Source organism: Empidonax traillii, unplaced genomic scaffold, assembly GCF_003031625.1.
Source record: "Empidonax traillii isolate 1590-97213 ecotype Southwest subspecies unplaced genomic scaffold, ASM303162v1 scaffold267:size678996, whole genome shotgun sequence".
NCBI lineage: Eukaryota > Metazoa > Chordata > Aves > Passeriformes > Tyrannidae > Empidonax > Empidonax traillii.
Genome location: NW_020955460.1, coordinates 111,616 through 136,631, shown reverse-complemented (window position 1 = coordinate 136,631; position 25,016 = coordinate 111,616). Strand labels below are relative to the sequence as shown.

The following is a 25,016-nucleotide window of genomic DNA, read 5'->3' as shown; positions in this document are numbered from 1 at the left end:
CAGGCTTTACAAGACACAGGGATTTTCCACCTCCCTTCTGCCAGACTGTAAAAAGGAGCACCAAGTTTTATTCTCACATCTTTGCTGTCTCAGCAACTGAGATCAGCACGTGGGCAGGCTCAGGTGGGCACAGTCTCCAGTGGGGCATGAATCACAGCCCTGAGCACAGCCCAGCCATCCCAGGAAGAGAGACAGCCCTACAGCAGCCAGGGTGAACAGGCCCTTGGATGGTTTGTCAGGAGGGGTACAGGGGTGTAAAGCCACACTGCCATCACCCTGGCTGTCAGCACCCACTGCCAAAGCCAAAAGCTCCTCTTGGGGCTTCCCGTGGGAGGAGCAGCCTGTTCTGGGCAGGCAGGGAAAAAGGAGCTTTTCCAACAGCCACGCTCTCGTAAAAGCAGACACTGTAGACTGCCTGATGGTTTTATAACTCCCTGCCCCCCTCAACTTGCAGGCTAATACACATCCACCAGCCCTGCCAGGAATCATCTAAGCCGTGTATTCCAGAGGTGACAGGAACACTCATCTGTAATCACCACCTCCGCCTGGCCGGGGCTGCCCCAGCTCCAGGCGAGCCACGTGTCCCAGCATTGTCCCCTCAGCAGCACAAGAGTGGCTTGGGAGCAGGATTTATGGATGCATCCCGGCACAGCAGACCTGAGTCAGCTTGTGACCTTGGAAAACACGTCGAAACAAGCCCCCGCCTCGGGGCACACCCAGAAAACGATGCTATTGCCATGCAGAGGGGATGGGGGACTGTCCTGCGGCAGGGGGGGTTGCAGGCCTGGCCATCACAGAGCAAATCATCCCTGCTGCCGGTGTCGGTCCCCTCCCAGCCCTGCTCCCTGCTCCGTGCCTGCGGGGAGGTCGGGCCCAGCCAGCCCTTCCCTCTTCCTTTGGTTTATTTTTACAGCAGCGCCGTGCTGAGCTGCAGAAGGGTGATTGGAAGAGCAAAGCCGGGCTGCAGCCACCTCTGCTCCCTCCTCTTCCGCCGCGCTGTGCCAGGGCTGGCTGCGGGTCCCGGCGGAGCCGCAGATCCGCCCAGGAACATCCACTTAAAGGCGCTGCGGCCACGGCCAGGGAGGGCCAGCGGGACACAGCCGGCACCAAGCTCCCAAAATCCCTCAGCACCAAGCGGCTGCCGTGCAGGGAGGAGCGCTGGGAGCAGCTTCATATTTTTAAGAACCCTAAAAGCTGCTTCTGAGAGTAATGGAGGGGGAAAGAAAAGCCCAGGGCCCTGGCGGGTTTGGAGGCAGCGGCACTGCCAGAGGGTGGTACGTGGCTTATCCTGTCCCGGGAGAAGGGGAGCTGAGCTCATGGCCAGGGCACAGCAGGGGGATGTTGGGCACGGGGAAACCGAGCACACAGCCCTGCCCCTACCTCCCGACACAAAAGCAGGACAACACCACAGGCACAAATAACCCAGTTTTCCCCCAAGAGATCCCCTGGGCGCGTGGGGGAGGTTTGCTGGAGGAGCCAGACCCCAGGCAAGCTGTGATACACCCCTGATTAGCGGTGTCAGAGGCAGCCCCCGAGCACGGTGCCAGCCTTACCTGCAGGATGTAGTTCTTCCAGAGAAGCAGCCTAAACTGCCTGAGAACAACCATCCTCCCATCAGAAGGGGCCCAGCGCCACCACCGCCGCTCCGCAGGACCCTGGAAGAGAGGAGAGAGCTGTGAGTGCCAGGACCTGGTGGAGATGGGTGGCAGGAGGGCAGCATCCTGCATCCAGCATCCCATCCAGCCCCAGGGCAGCTCCCTGCTTCCAGCCTGGTGTCACAGCAGCTGGCTTGGCCCCAAACAAGGCAAAATAAGCACAGTGTTCTCTCTCCAAGGGCCCCTACTGACCCTTTAGAGCCAGAGCCTGTGGTTTCTGGCATGGCTGTTCCCAGAGAGGGAAGCATCAGGGTCCTTCCCAGCAGCAGGCAGGAACAGCTTTCCTTGAGCTGTGGGTGCACAGTGTTACAAAACCGCAAACACCAGCCCAAGGAAGGCCATCAAACCCCTGGCAGCCCATTATTTTGGGATGGGTTAAGATTTCAAGTTGTGCCTCCACCTCCTACCACGTCAAGGGCTGGTTCTGCTACGTTCTTGGTGCTTTCCCAGCAGAAACTCGCCTTGGAGAGGCGAGGATCAGAAAAGGGCAGGGAAGTGCAAGGGAAGGTCTGTGCTTGAGGACAGTCCACCGCCTCCTCCCCCTCTCGGGAAGCATCTGCCATCGCTCCAAGTTGTTTCTGTCTCCATTTGCAGCGGCATTTCCTGACGGAGCACTGCTGTCCCACCAGGAGATGGGCTGGGATTTCAGGCTTGGAGCACGGCATTGAGGAGGAAGAGGCAGCCCTGGCACTCTCAGAGCCTCCTGCCCGTGGTGCTGGACATGGGGCATCCCTGCCAAGCAGCCCCAGGCCCTGAGCACGGCAAATTCCAACAGGGCCAACCTGGATCTTGGCAGTGCCCACCGAGCAGGCGCCTGCTGGGGTCAGCTCCAAAGCCTGGCAGCACTGAAAGCTACCACAGGGACAAGGACGGACACGTAACCCACCAGCAACGCCCTGGCAGATGCTCCACAGCACGTTTTCCAGCCCTGGCTGGGATGGTATTGGCTCCTTGGATGCAGTCAGCACCCACCAACCTCAGCAGGTGCCACAGTAAGAGCAGGGGAGGTTGGTGGCCCAGCCCCACCTCAGCTCCCGGAGCAGTGACAGTGAACACAGGGTGAGCAGCAAGAGCAGGCTGACACCCACGGAGGGCTATGGGCACAGCAACACCCACCCACCTCACCTGCCCTCTGCCATCAGCTCCTCGAGCCCTCCAGGAGCCTTCTCCTGCCCTGGCACACACCTTCCCAGCCCCAGCCCAAATTCAGGCGTGTTCTCAGTTCTCTCAATACCACCTTCTCTTTGCCACTCCACGAGCAGAAGACAGATTCCCACAACAGCAGGGACATCTGTGTTCGAGGATCTTCCTCCAGGCAGGAAAAAGCAGAAGAGATCTGCTGCTGCAGCCCAGAGAAGTCCAGCAGAGCCCCCGCAAGTGGGAAAGGAACAGCAAAAGCGACTTGGTAAAGCTCATCCCAAAGTGCCGTGTCTCCAGCTGACCTCTGGTCCACTCGTGCCCAAGCAGAACTGCCCACACTCTGCCACAGGATCCCTCAGCAGGTCCCCCAGCCCCACACATGCCCATACCCCACACAGAGCAGCACCCCACACGCCTCCGAATGAGCCCTCCAGGAGCAGAAACCTTCCCCACGCACCCCCGTGAAGGGAGCTCAGAGCAGCCAAGGGAATCAAAGTTTTGGCTCACTTTAAAGAGGATGGCCGTGGCAGTTCAGGCTGGAGCTGGGTGCTGCCCTCGCAGAGATCCTAAATCCTGCTCACTCCACCGCGCCCTCCAACGCAATCTGCCCCCCCGGCCGCCCCCGCGGGTCTTACGCTGCCCTCAGGGCCGGTGCTCTGCTGGGAAAATGTCAAGCAGCTCTTGGGCAACACAAACACTACGCAGAGACAGAAAACCCCGTTACTGCCAATAAATGTTTTCCAAGTTTTTAAGTGTTCCAAGAAAACTTGTTCTGGAGCTTTCACTCGCCGGAGGGTGAGAGGACGAAGAAGCACAGTTACAACAGGGCTACTCTTACTGGACTGGAGAGCAGATATGGTCAGGCTCTGGGCACCCACAGAAATGATTTTTTTTTTTTCAACCCAAAAGAGAAAGCCTGTTTTGGAAGGTGCTGCCTGGCTCAGCCCCGAGATGCCCATGAGCAGAGGCAGCTCAGGCAGGGCCCAGGGTCCATGCTGTGCACCGACGGCTGACGATGGATGGCCCTGGTGCCTCACAGGACACACGGCAGCAGGTCGGGCTGTCCCCTCCAGAGATGCTCCCGCCTGAACTCAGCGCTATGAGATGAGACTGAATTTCCCAGAAAGAGGCACAGACAAAGACCCGGGGAAGAGAGAGACGATCACCACCAGCTTCTGGGAGAACAACCTAGTTCCTCTCCCCCTCACTGGAAATACCCTGCTCTCCACGCCTGACTGCGGCAGGAGGAAGAGTCTACTAACTGTGTGACCGTGGACTCGTCCTGGCCATCCCCAGGGAGGGCACTGAGGAAGGAAAGCCTCCTGCCTGCCTGTACCCTGCCTGGGTGGGTACCAGCGTGGTGCTCACCACCTGGAGCCCCCAGCCCCTGCCGCAGTGCCGAGCTGTGCCGGGTAACGTGGCAGCACCAGCTGCCAGTGGGACCGGAGCTCTCCTGCCGGTGGATTTAGAGGACGACAGGCTGAGGATCGGCAGGGATCAAGGCCCCAGCATCCCACCTCCTGACCCACTTCCAGCCGGGAGCTGGCCGTGCCTGGCCGCCTTCTCAGCGGAAAGGGCCGGGCGGGCCGAGCAAAGGCCACGTGCTCCCGGGAGCTGGCAGTTATTTTAGAGCACACGCCGCATCCCTGCTCTTCTGATGTCCCGTTCCCATAGAAACAAGCCCTGGAAATGGCAGACGGTGCCTTTTTTTATATAAAACCAGCGTTTTTCCTGCCGGTTTGCAGAGGCCCCAGGTCACCCCCAGGGGACAAGCTGCAGACCCTGCGGGTGCCTCCACCTCCACGGCCCTGCGAGGAGCACGCAGTGCCCCAGTGCCCTGGGGTGGTGGCATCGCACCCCTGGCGAGGGCTCAGCCCCTGTGGGGTTTCCACACTGCCACCGGAGCAGGAAATGCCTCTCTGCTCCCTGCAGTGTTTGTGTTGGAAATTAAAAGCATGAGCAGCCACTTTTTATGGCTGGTGTTTGCAGGAAGAGCAAGTGATTTCCGACACGGGCACATCCAGAAGGCCCCTGGTCCTGCAATGAGCAATCAGGGCCAGCAGCCACCAGACCAGCCACTCTCTTGCTGGGGTGTTTTCTCCCTCTCACCGTTCACAGAGATGTGGGAGTCACAAAACAGCCAGACCATAAAAACCTCACCTTGGTTGTACAAACAGCAATAAAACTTTCTAGGAGGCTGCAAGCCCAGCGAGGTGCTGGGTGCTGCAGGGACCGAGCTCCCAGTGACCTCGCAGCCCTCTGCAAACCCAACTCCCAGTGCCCTACAGATCCGGCTTTCCCCAGACAGGAACTTCAGGCCTCAAAACAAAGAAGTAAACACCAACAGCGCTGGGGTGGGTCCTGTTTGCAGAATGAGGGGCTGTTTTGTGGGCTGCTATACCGCAGTGGGGCACATGGGGGGTCCGTGGGCACGGGGAGCCTAACGGGCTCCAGGGCTGAGTCTGTAACAGCCTTTGTGCTGGGGCAGCAGCAGGAGAAGGGGGACAAAGCTGCTGCAAGAGCTGGTCAAACCCTTTCCCCTAAGAACACCGGCACTGGTTTGCCCAGCGAGTTTGTAATTGCCTGTAAAAAAGCAAACTCTCCAAATTCAGTGGCATCACGGATTTAACAAAAGAACAAGGTCTGGAGCCCAACAACTGGGTTTCTCGTGTCCCTGTCCAGGGAGGGGGGATCCCTTCTACTTGTTTTTTAAACCCCTCCAGGGATGGGGAGTCCACCACTGCCCTGGGCAACCTGTGCCAGTGCCTGACCACCCTTTAGGGGAAGAAATTTCCCCAATATCCAACATAAACATCTCCTGGTGCAACTTGAGACCGTTTCCTCTGGTCCTATCCCTTGTTCCCTGGGAGAAGGCACCGAACCCCGCCGGCTTTCCTCTCCTGTCAGGGAGTTGCGGAGAGCGAGATGGTCCCCCCTGAGCATCCTTTTCTCCAGGCTGAGCCCCCCCAGCTCCCTCAGCTGCTCCTGCTGCTCCAGCCCCTTCCCAGCTCCGTTCCCTTCCCTGGAAACGCTCCAGCCCCTCAGTGTCTGTCTTGACATGAGCGACTTTCCCATACCGAGGGGTCGGTACTCGCTCGGTGCGGGTCCCCGGGGCGCAGCGGGGCCAGCAGGTGTCCCCTCGATGCCCGCAGCCCCCGTGTCCCTGCCCGGGGAGGGCTGACCCGTGTCCCCCGGGGTGCCGGCGGGTCGCGGGTACCGAGCGCGGCCGAGCATCTCCCGCGCCGCGCGGGCCGGGCCCCACGCAGGAGCCAGCGCCGGGACCGGGCCGGAGCGCGGAGGCGGCAGCGGGAGGAGCCGGGCCAAGGGCCACGGCGCTGCCGCAGCCCCGGGCGGGGCCACCCCGCCGACCGCCCGGGAGGCCGCGGCCCCGCGCACCCCCCGGTGCCGGTGCCGTCCCCCCGGTGCTGGTGCCGGTGCCGTCCCCCCCGTGCCGGTGCCGTCCCCCCCGCCCCATCACCCCTCACTCACCGGGCCGGGCGGCTCCGGCTGCGGCTCCCGCTCCGTCCGGCCCCGCCCGCCCCCGCCGCGGGACCGCCCGCACCGCGCACGCGCCACGCGGGGCAGGGACCGCGCCGGGCGGGGCCACCCAGAGCGGCAGAGCGGGACGGGGGGGATAGGAACGGGTGTGTGTTGTATGTGTGTGTGCGTGTGTTGTATGTGTGTGTGTGTGTATATTGTATGTGTGTGCGTGTGCGTGTGTTATATATATGTGTGTGTGTGCGTGTGTGCGTGTGGTGTGTGTGTGTGTGTTGTATGTGTGTGTGTGTGCGTGTATTGTATGTGTGTGTGTGTGCGTGTTGTGTGTGCGTGTGTGTATGTGTTGTGTGTGTGCGTGTGTGTGTGTTGTGTGCATGTATGTGTATACGTGCGTGTGTTGTATGTGTGTGTGTGATGCGTGTGCGTGTGTGCATCATGCTGTGTGTGTGTGTGTGCATCATGCTGTGTGTGAACGTATGTGCACAAGTGTGTGCGTGTGTGTGTGTGCGCACGTGTTCTCTGTGTGTGTCTGTGCACGTGTGTGCTTCATTCACCATGTGTGTCTGCATGTGCCATCCTGTGTGTGTGCACGTGTGTCACTCTGTGCCTGACGTGTGTCACCTCTGTGTCTGTATCATGCTATGAGTGCGTGTCACCCTTTGTGTGCATCACTGTGCGTGTCTGTGAGTGCACACGTGTGTTTGTCAGTGTGTATGCACTGTGGGGGGGGTGTACACATCACCCTGGGTGTGAATTCTGTGTGTGTGTGTGTGTGTGTACACACACTCTGGGCATTGCATGTGTCGCCATACACGTGTGTGCAGGGCTTTGCATGTACCCCCACACGTGTCATTGCACACGTGTGTGTGCACCCATGTCAGTGTGTGTGTGCACATCAGGACACTGCACAGTTGTGTGCACATGCACTGGGCACTGCTCGTGTGCACAGGTGTGACACGCATGTTCCCATGTGCCCCTCGGCCCCCCGGGTGTGTGTGAGCGGCTGTGGGTGTGCAGGGCTGTGTGTGCCCGTGCTGGGCTCACACTCACTGTCGGGGGCTGTGTTCCCGGTGCCCGCTCGGTGCTGCCGTGCCCGACCCTCTGCTCATCCCGTTCCCGGACGGCAGCGCTCCACACCCGGCCCTGCCCTGGTGCCCGGGTGTTTGGGAGCAGCTCCCGTGCGTGGGAACGCGGCGCTCCCGGGCCACTCCAGGGGCCGGGCGGAACGCTGCAGATAAGGATGAAAGTGCCGGCAGCGGAGCGGGGTCGCGGTGGCCGGTGGCCGCCTGCCCTGCCCGCCGTGCCAGCCCTGCCCAGCCCCGATTGCTCCCGCTGCCGGTGCCAAGCTGGCAGGAGAAGGAGCTGCTGGTGCTGGGAACACCGAAGGGGGAAAAGTTTGCACAGTGGGAGAGAGGGAGCAGGAAGAAGAGGGTGGGGAGGGGGGACAGGGACAATGACAACCACGGCTTGAGGCAGCTCTGCGGTGTGAACACCGGGTGTGAGGTGCCCCTCAGGTGGCTGCCTGCGGCTGGGAACTGTTGGGGGCATTTGGGGTGCTCCGATGACCCTCAGCCGCCCCAAGCAATGGCAGATGGGGGAGGGGCATCCCCCAGCCACTGCCTTTTCCCATGTAATAAAGAGAAAGAATTCAGGCATTGGAACTGGCTGCCCAGGCAAGTGTGGAGTCCCTGGAAGTGTTCAAAAATCATGTAGATGTGGCACTTAGGGACATGATTCAGTAGTGGCCTTGGCAGTGCTGGGGGAACAGTTGGACTTGGTGGTTTTAGAGGGATCTTTTAACCTAAATGATTCTATAATTCTATGATTCCATAATTCGGGGAGGTCTCTGCTCAGCTGAATGCTGCAGTGATGACTTAGAGTGTGACTGCTTTGCAGACAGCATTCCCCTCCAATCTTTTCGTCTTGGGTGTTTGTACCCACTCGCTGGGCCCTGGCTGGCCCTGGGACAGGAGGAAATGAGCTGAGAACCAGGGCACGGGTGAAGCTGTCTGGGTAAAGGAGCAGGAATCAGCAGCATTGCTGTTAAAAATAGGCACACGTGAACAGAGTGACACTCTGTGACTGTACCACTGGGACCCACCGAGCTGGGAGAGGGCACCCTGCTCCCTGCCTTGGTGACTTTGCTCCTGGCAACATCCAAAACTCAGCTTTGGCTTCCCAGGGCACCTGGAGCAAGTCCCTGCTGTGGGTCTGGCCCCCAACAGGGGACTGCAGTAGAAGTTCTTACTTCTCCCACTGGGCTGCAGTGGGAGATGCCTGGATTTGGTGCCTGTCTGCAGAGCCACCCAGCTCATTCCACACACACCAGAGGAGCTGGAGCTCATCTGCCTGGGGTGACCAAGCAGCCACCAGACCACAGCAAAGCTTCCCTGCTCACACTCATCTCCTTAGCAGCTCACAGCAAAGCTCATTACGGGGCTTGGAGGCAGGAGCCGGCCCAGCTTAGCAAGTTGTTGTCCCTCAGCAGAGCCACCCGTGTGCTTGGTGACGTGGATGATGCAGGTCAGCTGGGTGTGGGGATGGCACGTGCCTTCCCGCCGAGCATGGCCTGGCTGAGTGCTCGTCCTCTCCTGGTTTGCCTTCCCATGTCATGATGGATCCTGCTGTGATCACCACAGGAATGGCAGGGTGGAGGTCTCGCCCTGGGTTGTGCCAGCCCAGACCCCTGGCCCTGTGTCAGATGATGCCAGCGGCCAGCCAAGTACTCACAGGTGACGTGGGGCTGGGGAGGATCTGGGACAGTCAGTGCCTGTGGTGACACGCCAGAGCCTCGTGGCAGCCCGGGCTGAGCCACCCGTCCACACCCCTGCTCGAGCCTGGGTTTGATCCTCCCCAATTACAGCTCTCCCCATGACCTTCCCTGTTGCCTCACACAGTGCGCCTCCGTGCCTGTCTTTGAAGGAAGCTGAGCCCTTAGATCAAAACAAAAATATTGCCAAAGAAACTATTTACAGGCTCCTCATGGCTCCTAGAACAAAAGATTGGAGATGTTGCAATGAGGTGCAGTGGCATCACAGTGACTCAGCTCACACCCAAGACCAGGAGTGTGCAGGAGACTGAGCAGAGACACAGGAGAAATCCACGGGACACTGCCTCAAAGGGGCAGTGGGGATCAGGCACTGAGGAATCAGGCAGTGAGGAATGAGGTAGCAGGGATCAAACAGCAAACTTGCCTGGGGGCTGCCCCTCTCTGAGCTCTCCCATCAGCCCCTGGAAGGAAGAACAAGCCCCTATGCCAAGCCTGCCATCTCCATTCATGCTGCTGGCATCTGTGTCTCTGAGATCACAGCTCAATCTCTTCTCTACCACCTTCCCTTGGTGGCTGTTGTCACTCTTATCTTCCATGGTGTTATTCCCAAGGGGCAGCCCCAGTGGGGACATCCATCCTGCTGTTTCAGACTGTCTGGGTCCAGAAACCCCAGTCCTGCCCATCCCATACCCGGCTTCAGGGTTTAACCTGTTTAAAAGGTGCTGGCTGGCTCAGGAAATGATCTCATCTGTCCATCGAGCCAATTCCTTCCCTTCCCCATCCAGAATACACCCAAAATGCAGGCTGCCCCCAAGCTGTGGGGGGATGTGTTGGTGAGTCCCCAGGGCAGCCATGCCAGCATGGACCCAGCACGGGGTGCACTGGCTCCTCATCTCTCAGCCAGCAGCCAAATGCAGATGTTGGAAGAGGAACTTTGCTAAACAATTCCTCCTTCACTTCCTCTGCTCTCCCCATGGCCCTGCCACCCTGGGCAGTATCTGGGCAAGCACTTTGGCCGGGGTTCACTACTAGCCTTGTGCCACCACCTCTGGGTTGCTCCTTGCCCTCTATCCCAGCCTCCTGCTGCTCCCTGTGAGGGACGAGGGAGTGTGAGCAGGGCACACAGCCCCTGATACCCAGTGGCACCTTCCTTGGATGTAGCTGCTGGCTTGGGGTCATGCAGAGAGAGTTTCCCTGGATATCATGTCCCATGAGCTGCAAGCCAGGAACAAACACATTGACTTCTGCTGAGAGCATTTCCCATCTTCTCCTAGTTTCTTCCCACTCTAACATTGCTGCAGTGCTGGATGGTGCAATCCTGGGACTGGCATTTTTTACCTTTAAGTAGCACGACCCAGGAGGGAAATGCCAGGATGGTGGTTCTGATGAAAGTGGAGGAACAAATCCAGTACCTTCTGCTACTCCAGACTGGCCAAGGACCAGATATCTCGGGCTCCCTTCCCCCAAGGCTGGATTCCCTCTTCCCTTGCCCCTCAAGGCATGCCAGCCTGCAGTCCCCCAGCCTAGGCCACCAGGTTGTGGCAGAGTCTCCTGGTGTGTCACTTTGCTCTGGAAGTGGCCGGTAAGATGTGCAGGAAAACAGACTCCCCTTGCAGTGCTCAGACAAAGGAACATTTCCATGGGCTGGGAAGGATGACACGTGAGGAAGCTCTTCAGAATTGCTGCTGCTCTTCCCCATCCCTTCTCTCCTTGCAGTGGGATTTCCCTGGCAGAGCTCTGCAGAGAGCTGGCATGGTTTCTGCCCACATCAGCCTCCAGCAAAGTGTTCCCAGGATGTCCCTGCTCTGCCCCTGTGCCCTTGACAGGCCCTGGTGCACCACCAGCATGGAGGAGATGTGGCTGGAAACTTCTGCTACCACTGTTTCTGTGCCAGAGCATCCCACTGTGGTCAGAGTGGTGGTGGATGGAGCTGGGGAAGCAGCATGGCTTGGGACACACAGACAGGCTCTGCCTGCACGGCCCAAGAACAGCTCACTCGTCCCTCCAGAGACAGCTGGTGTCCCCAGGGCCACTTGTGTGCCAACTGCCAGGACCTCTAGCAGCTGCTGGGTCAAAACTGGCAGTTTGGAGCTGAAAGGCTCCCGAGGTCTCTCCAGGACTGTAGCATGGCTGCCCAAGTGGCATCACTTCACTTCGGGATGCAAGAGGTGTGTAAGTGCAAAGGAACAGCCTGGTTTCATTAAGAGGTTGAAGAAATGGCAGCTTGGGGCCCTCTGTCAAGATCAGAGATCTCTGCCAGCACCTAAATCCAAGGGGCTGCTGGCAGTGTGCTGGGAAGCCAGGAGTGAGATAAGGGAGATATAACTGAGCTGGCACCAAGAGAACCCCTGCAGGGAGGAGGTGGGATCTTTGTTGCCACCCCAGCTGCATGCACTTTCCTGGAGGGCACAGCAGCACAGACCAGGAATGGACCCAATGATCCTTGTGGGTCCCTTCCAACTCAGGTTATTCTGTGATTCTCTGAGACCACCCTCAGCACACAAAGGCCACAGGGAGGTGGGTCTGTCCCTAAAAAAAAATTATGTTTCCCTCTTCCAAGACCAAGGGAGAGTTAAAAATTCCCCTAACCCACTGCTGTAGAGGAAGCTGGAGCAGGGCAGGCAGTGCTGCTGCTCAGTGAGGCTGGGCAGGTTGCTGCCTACAGGGATTGGATTTTGGCTTAGAAATAAACTGGAGGAACTTTGGAGATAGAGGGAGCATCTCCAGGAAAGATGAGCTCTGGCTAAAGAACAACAGACCTGGGGTATCAGCCCTTGAAATGAGGCCATCATAGGGAGCAGTGAAGGAGGGTGGTGAGGGGAGTAGAGCTAAATCCTTCTCTGTGAGGGTGGGCAGGCCCTGGCACAGGTTGCCCGGAGCAGCTGTGGCTGCCCCTGGATCCCTGGAAGTGTCCAAGGCCAGGTTGGATGGGGCTTGGAGCAACCCGGGCTGGTGGAAAGTGTCCCTGCCCTAGAACAAGATGAACTTTGAGGTCCCTTCCAACCCAGATCAGTTTGGTATTCTGTGATTCAATGAAATACAGAGGAAAATACTTGCAAACAACAGAGAGACACTGTCTAGCCTGTGTGGATGTGTGGCTCCTACAAAACAGATCCTAATGCAATAAATACCATGGTGAATCAGCAGGAGGATGGTTTAACAGGAAAGCAAGGTAGTCAAAACACAAGTAAGTAGTAAAACTAAAATAGAGTAAAACAAAAATTCTGCAAAAAACTAGCATTATCTATTTCAAACCAGGAAAACGGCAAAAGATGCAAATTCCCCACAAAGCTAAAAACAGCATTAACTGAGATGAAAATACATTTTGAGTGTAATTGGTTTACTACATAAGGATTAACAGCAGTGTATTTTTGCAAATGAATCAGAAGTGGGAATTCTGCTGGTGAACTACTGGGCTGGCAAGTGCTCAGGGCAGACTCTGCAGCAGGACACAGGCAGCAGGTCCCTGACCCTCCCAGCAGCAGAGGGGAAGTGGCAAAGGCCAGGCTGATTTCCAGGAAGGGCTCCACAGGATCCAGGAAACACTGGACTCTTAAACCTGGCTTTGGTACCGGTCAGATATGCTGGAAGATGGAAGAAAAAATTGCATTAGGACATGTATGAAAGAACATGCAGCACTGAGGCAACATCGAGTGCGGGTTGGAGGAGGGAACTCTTGCTAGAATGACATGGAATATGTAAATATGAACAGCAATTTTTGCAAAACTTGGACAAAATCTCTCTCCAAAAGCTCTTCAGGACATTAAGGTGTATTAACTGCAGGGGACAGGCTGGGTGCGTGCCACAGCCTGGCAGGGAAGAGGCCTGTAGGGGGTCACTGAGGGGCAAACAAAGGGAAGAGCATTTTCACTCCCTAGAGCAGAGCCTCAAGGAACAGCACAGGGCTGGAGCTGGCTCAGACCAGCAGGAAGTACCTCCCAAACGGTGCATGAGTACCCTGTGGGAGGCTGTCTCTGCTGTGGGGATCAGCATGGAAATGGATCCAGAGGGAACAAGGGAACATCCAGAGTGTTGGTTTGCTGGGGCTGTGGGAAGTCCAGGATGCTCCCAGGCCACTCCTGGCTGAGGAGGACAAGGACAAGATCCCTGTTGCTGGCTCTGGTTCAGCCTTTGATCAGGCCCAGGTCTCCCCACCCTGGTCTTATCCTGCTGAGACAGTGCTGGCCACCTCTGTTCCGTGGCACTTCCCCAGGGTCCAGAGCCTGGGACTGGCCCCAGGACCAGCCCCAGGAGCTCCCCAGTTCCTCCCCCATTCCTGCATCCCCTGTCCCCCATGCTCTGGGACACCAAAAGGTTGGAGCTCACACGCTTCCCCATGGATTTGAGAGCCTGAAGATTCAAAGCACTAAAGTTTGGCCTTGGGATCTGCTCCATCCTGCTCTCCAGAAGCTCTCCAGGAACCAGACCCCTTTGCAGCCCAAAATCCAGGCTGGTTTTCAATGCCCAAGGCAGGAATGAGGGAGCAAATTCCTGCTGAGACAAGCTGGGAGGTGCAATGCCACGGACAGAATTCCCTATTGAGTGACTGCAGGCACCCAGCTCACCCTGCTGATGCAAATTACCAAGTTATGAAATAGAGAAAATTGTTAATTATTTCCCTTTTCATCCATTTATTATGGCTTTCTTCTTTATTGCTAATTATTAGTTTCAATTCACAACTGAAGTAGGGTGGGGGTTTCTGTACTTTGGTGTCGGCTTGGTGACTCTTGAAATAGATCCTAAGGAATTGCCTTTTACCACAATTTTCTATCTGCCTTTCCCCATCACTGTTTTTTTCTCAGTTTTTCTTGTCTTTGTGGGGTTTGACTTTTTAAAGCTCCCTGTATTTCTGTTTACTGAATGGATTCTTCTCTGCCCAAATTAAATGTAATCAGGTCGTGATCACTGTTCCCTAGGCAACCATCAACGAAATTATAGAGCCATGATCATGATCATGAATTAACAGCTTTGAAAAGTTAAAAAGAGATGAAATGCTAACTGCAAGGGTTAATAAATCTGCTGGACCAAGGCATTCACAGCTGAGCCCCTGGTCACTGCAGAGAGCTTTGGGACAATGATCTTGGTTCAAGACTTAGGGAAAAACAAAACACCACCCATCAGCTTGTAGGGATAAATTCAAACCAACGTGATGAAGGGCCGCTTCTTTGCTGTCAAGATTCTGAGGGGGTGCTTTGGTTAACAAAGGAATTGCATCCATACCTGCATGGGATGTGGGAATAAGTGGAACTGAAGAGGCTGTGCAGGGGGGTGGCAGTGAAGTGAGGCAGTTCAGCACAGCCCTGTTCCACCTGCGATGTCAGAGGAAAGAAAAGAGTGACATGGTGGGGAGGAAAGGGAGAACCCCTCCAGCCTGTCCTGTTGCTCCTGACAGTGTCCAGTTGCTTCAAAAAAAAACCCAAGAAACAGGCTGCAGAAACCAATTTGAACATGTGTTAAGCTTCCCAGAGTCATTTGGCAGACTTGTGCCTTTGCTGGGACTGTTTTGTGTGCTTAGTGAATGTTGGGAAAACAACTGGGAGTAGCTGGGAAGGGGCAACCGGCACATGGCAGGACGAGGTCTGTGCAGGACACCCCATCTGGAGATGCCTCTTCCAAGCCCTGGAGCTCCATGGCAGGCTCAGTAAGGGGGTTGTTATAAATTGGTATAAGAATTTAGACAACTCAATTCCAACTAAACATTGATATATTTATTAAGCAAGCTATAATAAAGCAAAAAACAGCGCTGGGTGGTCTGGGGAGCCAGTCTGCTCCACCCGAGACACACACATAAATGTAGCAAATGTTTCTTTTTATATATTTTCAAGTCCCGAGTTTTGAATGCAAATGCGTTGTGGCTGCGAGTGTATGGCTCGTTGTTATTTGCCTTCTGGAGTTTGTCAGGGATGAAAGCCATAGTTCTTATCAGTTGTAAATTCCACTGATATTGACACTTGTTTGTTTAGCAAGATGTCTGTAATTAATTTTACTGACACTTGCTTGATTAACAGGATGTCTATGAAACTTATCTTGTTGAATTATAACAAAAGTTTCTTATTCCCTCATACACATAAGATTTTATGAAAAAGTTAACTCTTCTATTACAGGGGTCACACCCCAGGTGTTATTTCTTGCTGCCTTCCACCCTTCTCACTCCTGATTCCCACTAAGCTTTGGTGGGAGTGGCTGCTCCACCCAGCTCCTCATGGCACAAGCTTCCTTCCAGATCCCCTTTGCTCCTGCTCACACCCCAGGCTGTGGTGTTCATGGCTCGCTGGGACAGGCCTTTGAAAGCAACCTGGTTATATGTGAGGTGTTCTGTGGGAGAGGAAACTCCAGGTCCCCACTGACTCCTGCTGCCCTTGGCCGTGGGGGCTCCCCAGGCAAACCCTGGCCTCAGCCAACCTGAAAGGAAAAGTCCTCTTTTATAGAAATACATTGGTGTCTGATTGAGTTTATGGGTGTAGAATGTACACAGGGGATGGGACACACAGATGCAAACACTGAATACAGCACTCATCCCAGCCCTGTGCCCCACATTAACTCCCACACCCATCAGTGAGCTCCTGTCCCACAGTCCCAAGGCTGTTTCTAAGCAGCGTTCTGGTGTCCTTGCTGAAGTAAGGAGCAAACATTGGGCCTGGAAGGCAGTGCTGGGGGCATGGCAGGAGGGGACCCCCAAGGCTCCTTCCCTGGCTCTGGCCCAGGGTGGCCTGACCTGCCCAGCCCAGCGGGGAGAGCCCACGGGCTGTGGAACTGCCTAGAGCACCAGAGTCCCTTCACTGCCCCAGAGTCCCCTCAGAGCCTCCTGTGGCCCCTCAGAGCACCCTCGGAGCCACATGGCCCCCTCAAAGCCTAGTGTCCCCTCAGAGCCCCGATGTCCCCAAAGAGCCCCAGGTATCCCTTAATAGCTCCCGTGTCCCCTTACAGCCACCATGTCCCCTCACAGGCCCAGTGTCCCACGAAAGCTTGGTGTCCCCTCACTCCCCGGTGTTCCCTCACTCCCCGGTGTCCCCTCACTTCCCGGTGTCCCCTCACTCCCCGGTGTCCCCTCACTCCCCGGTGTTCCCTCACTCCCCGGTGTCCCCTCACACCCTGGTGTTCCCTCACTCCCCGGTGTCCCCTCACTCCCCAGTGTCCCCTCACACCCCGGTGTCCCCTCAGAGCCTTGGTGTCCCCTCACTCCCCGGTGTCCCCTCACTCCCCGGTGTCTCCCCCTGCGGGCCGCTCCCGGCGCATGCGCAGTTGTTGTCGCGGCGGGCGGGCCCGGGCCATGTCGGGGCGGGGGCGGCGGGTCCGCGGGCGGCGCGGGCCGGGCAGCGGGACACGGACCCCGACACGGACCCCGACACGGACCCCGACCCCGGAGCGGCCGCGGGCGGGGCCGGTCGGCGGCTCCCCGAGGTGCGGCGCGGGGCGGCGGCGGGGGGCGCTGGGGGGGCGGTGGCGGGGGGCGCGGGGCGGTAACGCTGTCCGTGTCCCGCAGGCCCGGCCGGTTCTGCCCGCAGTGCGGGCGCGCCGTGGAGCCCGCGTTCCGCTTCTGCCCGGCCTGCGGCGGGAGGCTGCCCGAGCTGCCCGAGGAGGAGCGCGCCGAGCCCGCCCCCCCGGCCCCGCCGGCCGCCCCCAGCCCCGCCGCGTCCTCCCCGCGGGCGGCCCGGCCCGGGCCCCGCTCGCCCCGCAAGCCCCGGCCCGGCCCGGCCGCGCCGCTCCCCGCGGACACGGTGCTGGCGGACCAGGGCGGGCGGCGCTGGCGGCTGCTGCGGCTGCTGGAGCAGGGCGGCTGCGGGCTGGTGTACGAAGGTGCTGTGGGGCCCGGGGAGGGGGGGCCTGTGTCCGGCTGTGGGTTCGGGCGGGGGGGGCTGTCGGGACGTCCCTAAACCCCCAGAACCGTAGAGGGGGTGGCACTGGGGTGACACTGAGTGTCTGCCGGGCTGGCAGTGACCCACAGGCCGGCAGGGTCCAGCATTCACAGAATATGCCGAGCTGGAGGGGACCCCCAAGGACCGTCCAGTCCAACTCCTGGCCCTGCACAGACACCTCAGCAATCCCACCCTATCCATGAGAGCATTGTCCAAAACCTCCTGGAGCTCTGGCAGCCTTGGGGCTGTGCCCACTGCCCCGGGGAGCCTGTTCAGTGCCAACCACCCTCTGGGGAAAGAACCTTTTGCTGAGATCCAACCTGAGCCTGCCCTGACACAGCTTCATGCCAATTCCCTGCTGGGCATCCACCGTCAGTGATTCTGCCACTGATAACAAGACTGAGCCAAGGCTCGGCTGCTCTGTTATGAGGAAATGCCTGTCATTAGGGGCCACATTTCCTCTTTCTGTTTTTTGAGGTCCAAAACCTAATTGCTGGCAACACTGTGCCCGAGTTCGGTGTTATAGGTGGTGTCAGTATCCACTAAATGTCAGTTCTGTATTCTCAGCCTATTTTGGGGGCTAAAAGAAAGCAGCTATAATCATGTGGACTGCTACTCAGTCATTTAGTGACTGCTGATCCTTTCTCTCCAATCTAGTTGTAAACTTCTGAAGGGGAGTTTTTGATCTTATTCTTTGTTGTTAACTTGGAAACTGTACAGGGAGAGTTTTTTTCCATTACCAAGTTTTGCTGGATATTTGGCTTTACTTTCATTACTTAACCTGTTGCATAACAAAGTCTGAGCATCCATCTATGTTTTTAAAAGGATGTGATAAAAGTGAAAATCGATAGTGGAGGGTGCTTTTATAGATATAAGTTTTGGGTGACCTGTGTCTTGGTCTAAGAACAGGAGAAGAGGATCTGCCCCCAGGCCAAGTCATGGGTGCAAATCCTTTTGGAGAAGCGAGGCCACAGACAACTCCAACATCCATACAGAGCAGAGGGACTTTGGCATCTCTTATAGACTTGTCAAACCACAGAGTGAGCTGGAGGGAATGCTCAGCAAATGAATTTGGGGGTGCCTTTGAGATTCCACTAATGATCTGTCCTTTACGTACCCCTCAAAGCCCCCCACTACTGTAGCCATGCCCAGATGCTTCTGTGACTTAAGCAGAACTGCACTCGCAGCATGTCAGGGTGCTGAGCTCCTGGAGCAAGGTAAGAATGATTTTGTAGTGATCTGGGAAGGCACTGTCACAGAGGATGCTTTGTAAAGCCCAAGGGAAAGAAGCAGAGGATGAGTAAATCCAGCTGCACAGGCTGCATTTAATGATGCAGAACCTCTTTTCCGTGCTCCTGTAACCACATCTGTTCCATCCTTCCACAGCGCAGTCAGCATCTGGAACCTGCCCTCAAAAGCAAAGCTACTCCCTCAAACTTGTGAGTTTTGATCTGTTTGGGTAAGGAATAGTGCATACAGTGCTGTGTCCTGACCTGTTTGGCTGGGAGTGTCCCAGGAATTCAGAGGGAGTGGTCACACAGGCCCCTTCCAGCTTAGGGATGGATAAAATCTCCTGAGGGTGCTGTGCTTGGAGTTCAGTACAGGTTTGCCCTTCCACTAAAGATGTTAAGGAAATAGATACGAGGATCAAAATAACCCAACAGACAGTTGCTGCCTTGATCTGCCAGGCTCAGTAACCTCCAGAACGGAATTGGGTGGTGTGAGGTGAAGATCTTGACTCAGGAACGTCAGACCAGCTTTTCTTCTGTAGGGCTGAGGTTTGGGGAGACTGGAGAGGTTGGAACTTGGTGCTGTGCTGACAAGCCAGCATGGAGGGCACTCCATAAGGCCAGAGCACATTTTTAAATCAAACAGCAATTATAGTTAGAGTTCCAAGCCGACTTTCCAGGCACTTGTCAGTACCTTGGGTTCTCCAGAAATGTGTCATTTCCAGGAATAGCTGTTCTGTGGTGGAAATTCAGGATTGGTTTTCAGTAGCTCACAAACCAGAGCAGAAGGATTGTTTTCTTGTCTGCTGTGGCTCTTGGGCTTTGCTGGTCTGTGAGAGGGCCAGTGCTGATGGATGGTCTGTGGGGCTCTTGCAGGCGCTTCAGTAATCACTCTGCCTTTTGTCAGAGCAGACATGTAAGAGGATGGAGGAGGAATACAGTGTTGATGAGAAAAGGCAGCAAAATGCCACAAAACTAGAATCAGTAGGTGGGACTTCTGCAGGCAGCGCTCCCAACTCCTCTGTTTTGCACTTTTTGACATCTTTTGGCATTTTGCTTGGTAGTCTGCTGATTGCACAGCCCAGCCCTTGTGGTTGCAGAGCTCTGTGGAGTGTGATAAGGCACAGGAGAGCGTTTTAAAGCTCAGGTGGGCTCACCAGGCAAGGTGCAGAAGTGAAATATCCTCTGGGACACGGTTTCTGTGTTGTCTGGAGCTTGCTGATCCTCCAGTTGGGTATCAAACCAGCTAGAATAAAACACTGCTGCTTCCTCCTGTGCATGATAGCAGCTGTCCTGGGTTAGTTTGTGTGTTAAATATCTACATGTGTGTAGGCACACACAGGCATACTGAGTATAAACTGTGTGCATCTGGGGTCACTCAATGGTACCAATATCTTAAATATGACAGATACAGACATTTTTACTTGTCTCACTTTCTGGCAGCTAGAGTGAAGTGTTACAGCTCTGTTGAGATTTGCCTGCTTGCAGAAATGCCCTCATCCCTGCAGTGACTAGAAGGTCACCTCTGGCTCCCTTTAATGTAACAGCTTTGGGACTGGAGCTCACTCCAGGCTGCCAGATGGGCTGCAGTGCCTGGCTGTCCTTCACCCACAGACAGCTGTAAATGGCACTGCTGGAAGGGCCCCACCCGAGACGGCCACTCCCCTGTTCTGTGCTGATGCTCAGAGTTTATGTGGTTGTTGGGGGCAGCACTGAAGAGTGAACCAAAACACCTGAGCTCTCTTAATCTTTTTAGGGGGCACATCGCTCTCTTTAAAATGGTTAGTGAAGGGCCTGTAGCAATCTTGCCCAAGTTGCCCTTTTCAAGAGGGTGTGTGTGGCTGAAATAATGTTCCTCCTTCCTGTTCCCTTTAGGATGCCAAAGATGGGAGGATATACAACGAACAGAATTTCTTCCAGCGAGCTGCCAAAGCAGGCACAGGTTGGTGCTTCTCAGGAGGGCAAGGACTAAGGACAACTGGCATCCCTCTCTCACGAGTTCCATGAGTCTCTCAGAAGGCCAGGACAGGATAAACTCATTCCCTGCTCAGTCAGTCCTGGGGAATTTAGCCCAGAGCCAGCTCTCCCAGCAGTGTGTGCTGCAGGACACTGCAGTATTGGCATTTTGAAGCCTTCTTGCTCTACCCACTCTGTCTTGATGTCCCTGGGAGCTTTCCTGCCCTGCAGCCTCACCCACCTTGGCTCCCCTTCTCTCCTGTGCTCCTTCCATGGGCAGTTCTGTTAGCTGCTCTGACAGAACTCCATTGACCCCAAAACCTGAGCAAGAGCAAAGCTGCCCAGAGAATGTGGGTGAGGGTGGTTGGAGGAATTCATGTCAAACCTGCACTTCTGGGAGGACTGTAAAAATCTGCTTCTCCATCCCCCTCTTCTCTGCTTGTTTTCCCTAGCCCTGTGGCAACCCCTTTGCCGGTGCTGGTATTCCCAGTATCCTCCCTGGGGTGGGAGGGAGCCCATTCTTGCTCTGCAGTTCCATTCATGCTCTGAAGTGCTGTGCACATTGACATACCCCCACACATCAGGCTGGAATTCTGGGGGACAGAATCAGGATGAGAGAGGTTTCCAGCTGTCAGGTGCCCAGGCCAGAGCAGACCTTCAGAGGGCTCTGAGCTCTTTCCTCCTGGAGCTCCTCAGCAGCTTCTGCTGCCCTGTGTGTTTTTCTCTCCCTCTGCAGTGGAGAAGTGGAAGAAGTGGCACTCTGTGCCTTTGCTGGGCATTCCCAATTGTGTTGGCTTTGGACTGCATGGAGACAGCTACAGGTGAGGGGACTTTGAGCTCTTGGGCCATCTTTGTGAGCGTTCCCTCTCCTCCCCTTGCTTCTCTTAGTCCTTTTGTCATTGTCTGCTGGGCTCCTGACTTTGTGCACTGCTCCTGCATAATTTATTGAATGCTTTGCCTCATTGTCCTGTTTCCTTCAGTCCTTGTGTGGCTGGTGAAACCATGGCTTTTGCTGCTGCTGCCCCTCAAGCCAGGGGGCACCTTATTCTGGTCCTTTGCACTAACACAAAGAGGAGACTCAGGCTGCGTATCTGCAACACAAGACCGGCACATCTGTCTCCTCTGTAAGAAGTTTTATCAAAAATCAGGAATGTGTTTGCCCCACGTCAACTTGGAGTTGAAGTGGGATCTCGTGGATTGCTGGACGAGTGTCTGTTGCAGGGTTTCCAAAGCAGGAAGGTGCTGCCATGTGCAAACCCCTTTTCTCTTGTAGGTTTTTGGTGTTCTCTGACTTGGGGCGAACTCTTCAGTCAGTGCTGAGTGATGGCTTGAACTTGCTGAGGGAGAAGGCAGCATTTCAGGTTGCAGTCCGGCTGGTATGTGGAGAGCCAGTTCTTCCTAAGAGACTTTTTTAGAGGAGACCTGTAACTTCCTTCCAGTTCTTTCAGAGATGTTTTAAAGCTGCTCCAGGGGGCTTGGTTTTGATCTCTAAGTAGCATCTCTTGAGCCCCTTGTAAATTTGAGTATCATCCTTTGAGTGTTGTATCACCTTCAAGGAATTTGGGATAAGAAAGGCAAGAGAAACTTGAACTTTGAACTTGGAGGCTGTGGGATGGTGCTTTTAGTGCTCCTTGTGGCTGTGGGGAGCTGGGAAGGGTCCAGCTCAGTGATAGCCAGGATGCTGCAGGAGTCTGTGTGGGTCTGATAGGCTCCCTTCTGTTTATTCCCAGCTAGACTGCCTGGAGTACATCCATGAGAATGAGTACGTGCACGGGGACATCACTGCTGAGAACATCTACCTGAACCCAGCAGACCTTGCCCAGGTAGGGAGCAGGAGCAGGGCTGGCAGTGAAGGTGGGCTTGGGAAATGGGCCAGGAGAGCAGGGCAGGGCAGCAGAGCAGGGCGTGCAGTGCTCAGGCAGGCTCTGTGCTGCAGGACTGGGGGCTGCACTGAGCAGAACGACCCCACAGCCGCTCAGGGGGGCTGTTGCTGTCCCGCAGGTGACCCTGGCAGGCTATGGCTTCGCGTTCCGGTACTGCCCCGGCGGGAAGCACGTGGCGCGGCGGGAGGGCAGCAGGACCCCTCACGAGGGCACCCTGGAGTTCATCAGCCTGGACAGCCACAAGGGTGCAGGTGGGTCTGGGTTCCTGGCACAAGCTGGAGCTGTTCCTGTGGCAGTGCTCCCTGGAGCTGGGGCTCCCCACTGGCATTGCTGTCACTGCTGCTTTCCAGGCCTTCTCACGTACCAGGAATCAGCTTCCAATTTGGGCTCTTCACTCCTGCCTCTCTCTGGGCTGCTGTGCCTCTCCAGGTCACTCAGTGACTGCAGCAGGGATGTTCCTGCTCCATCTGGAGCCTTGGCTGCTACAGGCGTGTGAGGAATAGAGAACAGGGCCCTCTGTGCTGGCTTAGCAGGGATCTGTTACAAGCCAGGCTGGATCCTGCCCAAAACAGATTTGCAGCAGGCTCTGCTCTGACCTTGAAGCAATGAAAGCTGGAAAGGCATTTAAATCCCAAAGTCATTTTGGTTGGAAAAGACCTTTCAGATCCTTGAGTCCAACTGTAAATCCTGCACTGCCAAGGCCACCCATGTCCCCAAGTGCCACATCCACATGGCTTTTAAATCCCTCCAGGTATGGGGATTCCACCACTGCCCTGGGCAGCCTGTTCCAAATTAGCTGGTCCCTCTCCTGGCTGGGATGTGAATGCATTCTCCCAGTGTTCAGCAGATCTTCTCTAGGGGCTGGGAGGTGATTCCTCATGTGTGGGAGATGTGCCAGAGCACATCCTAATGGAGCACTTGGATTTCTTTAGTTCTGCCCCTTCATGAGTGACATGTCAACGTCTCTTCCCACCAGGACCATCTCGCCGGAGTGACTTGGAATCTCTGGGCTACTGTCTTGTAAAATGGCTCTGTGGCTTCTTGCCTTGGTCTAATGTGCTGGACAGAGTAGAAACTGTGGTGGAGCAGAAGGAAAGGTAGGAGAAATTGTCTGCTCCCTTGGGAAACGAGCAGAAAGCAGAGAGGGAGGTTTTATGACTGAAATCCCTCAGTCCCAGTACACTGTTGGGATGGGGTAAATCCCAAGGCTGAGCCTGGTGAACCCCAGGTTCTGCTCCATTCAGGACGTGGCTGGCTGAGTTCAGCCTGTGGGGGGTTTTTGTCCCTTTGCCAAAGGCAGGTGCTCGGGTGGCTGCTCCTCCAGTGACAGCATCTGTGCTATTGCAGGTACAGAGAGGATGTGAAATGCCTTCTGCGACTGTGCTTCGGGCACAGATCCATTCCAGGTATGGCCTTGCTCCTGGTGGCAGGGGGACTCGGGGAAGGAGGATTGACTGTACCTGAGGCCAGAACCTTCTCTTGTGCTGGGCTGCAGGTCTGGGGTGACTTCTGGTGGTGGTGGTGACCAGGCATTGCATGGACTGGTTGGCAGGCTGGGATCAAATCCCTTGTTTTCTGCACAGCAAAACAAGGAGGGCTGCCTCCCATGATCTGTCTCATGAGCCTTGCTGAAGGGACAGGTGTTATGGTGGGTTTAAAAATGCACTATCTGGGGCTAGAGGTCATTTCCCCATCCCATTCTCTTGCCCAGAGAAGCTGTGGCTGCACCATCCCTGAAGTGTCTAAGGTCATGTCGGATGGGGCTTGGAGGTCTAGTGGAAGGTATCCCTGCCTGTGGCAGGGGAGGGACTGGATGTGCTTTCAGGTTCCTTCCAACCCAAACTCTCCTGTGATTCTATTTTATTCTCTAATTCTATGCTCCTCTCTTTGAGCTCCGTATTGGCCTTGGTTTGGTTTTCCTCTCTGTGCAGCTGCCCGGGGAGGGGGGTGGAGGAGCTGCAGGGTGAGCAGAGGTGGCTGGAATTGCTGTGCTGATCCAGGTGTGACATCCCTTGCTTTGCAGAGGCCCTGCAGAGATACCTGGAGCAGGTGATGGCTCTGGAGTACGAGGAGAAGCCTGACTATGAGGCCCTGCGGCAGCTCTTCAAGAAGGCACTGGAGAAGATGAAATCCTCAGCTTATGACTCTGTGGATGTCCCAGTGGTGCCCTAGGTGAGTGCCAGTAGCTGGGATGGCAGCACAGAGCTGGTACCTGCTCCCTGTGCCTGAGAACAGAGCAGCCTGTCCATGACATCTCTGCAGGTGACACAGACCTGCTCCTCCTGACACACCAGGCCAGTGCTGCACAGAGCCAGGCTTAGCCTGTGTTTCCTCAATTTTTTTTCTGAAAATACTTGAAATGGAAGGAATAGAACAAGCAAAGGGCTGTGGAGGTGATAACAAAATGCAGACTCATGCAATCTGGTAATTTTTGTTTTTAGAGGACTGAGGCTCTGGGCTGTAGCTTTTGCAGGGTGTAGCTCTGGTTTTAGTGCCTCAGCCCTGGTGGCTCTCAAGCCCAGGGGCTGTTTTAGACACAAGGCTTGGTACAGAGCCAGCCCTGATTTTAGTACAGGGCTGCATCAGGCACGGCCAAGCATTCAGCAGCAGGAACACAGAGCCAGCTCCTCATCACCCCAGTCCCTGTTCCTGGAAGGAGTTGAACTGGTTAATCTTCCCCTTCTCTTTTTTCTTTCAGATCAAGAGCGCTTGCCCAGGAAGAGTTCAGAGCTTTCTGCAGTGAGGCCTTTCCCACAGATATTTTTACTTTTACCAGTTTTAGAATGAGAGAGGTTTTTATAAGTGCTTTCTTCCCATTTTAATGTGACCCAGTGCTGATGTTTGAGGTGCTGCTGTATCAAGTTAATGTGAAGACACTCCTGCCTGGCAAGTCAGGGGAAGCAGTAGCTGGAGAATTGCAAGGGAGCCACAGGGAACAGGGAAATGAAATCAGGGATTTTTTTTTAACTGGAATGGCAGAACATAGTTTTGTAATAAACGTTGTGGACAAGCACCCAAGGCTGCTGCTG

The 25,016-nt window shown here is 55.7% G+C and overlaps 2 protein-coding genes and 1 long non-coding RNA gene across 4 annotated transcripts in view; 1 reads left to right on the top strand and 2 right to left on the bottom strand.

The window, feature by feature from the left end:
- The window catches only part of ABCA3 (ATP binding cassette subfamily A member 3), a 31,184-nt gene extending 24,857 nt beyond the window's left edge, over nucleotides 1-6,327 (bottom strand). For both annotated transcript variants that reach the window (XR_003571853.1, XM_027889613.1), the window contains exons 1-2: nucleotides 6,285-6,327; nucleotides 1,554-1,655 (exon numbers count right to left, since the gene is read on the bottom strand). Coding sequence is in view for 1 of the 2 variants with exons in the window: in XM_027889613.1 (XP_027745414.1) it covers nucleotides 1,554-1,607 (54 nt within the window). In the remaining variant the exon portion in view is untranslated. The remainder of the gene's footprint in view (nucleotides 1-1,553; nucleotides 1,656-6,284) is intronic.
- A 6,084-nt stretch (nucleotides 6,328-12,411) lies between these two features.
- LOC114060254 lies at nucleotides 12,412-16,001 on the bottom strand. The gene is made up of 3 exons (XR_003571856.1): nucleotides 15,466-16,001; nucleotides 14,284-14,372; nucleotides 12,412-12,647 (listed from the first exon to the last, which is right to left on the bottom strand). It is a non-coding gene; the product is annotated as an uncharacterized LOC114060254 (long non-coding RNA).
- Nucleotides 16,002-16,333: 332 nt separating this feature from the next.
- Nucleotides 16,334-25,005, top strand: VRK3 (VRK serine/threonine kinase 3). Its single transcript, XM_027889622.1, has 12 exons — nucleotides 16,334-16,464; nucleotides 16,547-16,860; nucleotides 18,306-18,358; nucleotides 20,024-20,090; nucleotides 20,841-20,925; nucleotides 21,378-21,480; nucleotides 21,835-21,927; nucleotides 22,106-22,238; nucleotides 22,964-23,084; nucleotides 23,335-23,393; nucleotides 24,011-24,159; nucleotides 24,686-25,005. The coding sequence occupies exons 1-11, from the start codon at nucleotides 16,334-16,336 to the stop codon at nucleotides 24,157-24,159; spliced, it is 1,308 nt and encodes a 435-aa protein (XP_027745423.1). The 3' UTR covers nucleotides 24,686-25,005.
- Nucleotides 25,006-25,016: the final 11 nt, after the last annotated feature.

Bases quoted from the DNA above. Each gene is read 5' to 3' on its own strand.
- VRK3 (XM_027889622.1), top strand. From the start codon at position 16,334: ATGTCGGGGCGGGGGCGGCGGGTCCGCGGGCGGCGCGGGCCGGGCAGC. The intron at 20,091-20,840 runs GTTGGTGCTTCT...CTCCCTCTGCAG, and splicing joins AGCTGCCAAAGCAGGCACAG to TGGAGAAGTGGAAGAAGTGG. The intron at 21,928-22,105 runs GTAGGGAGCAGG...GCTGTCCCGCAG, and splicing joins ACCCAGCAGACCTTGCCCAG to GTGACCCTGGCAGGCTATGG.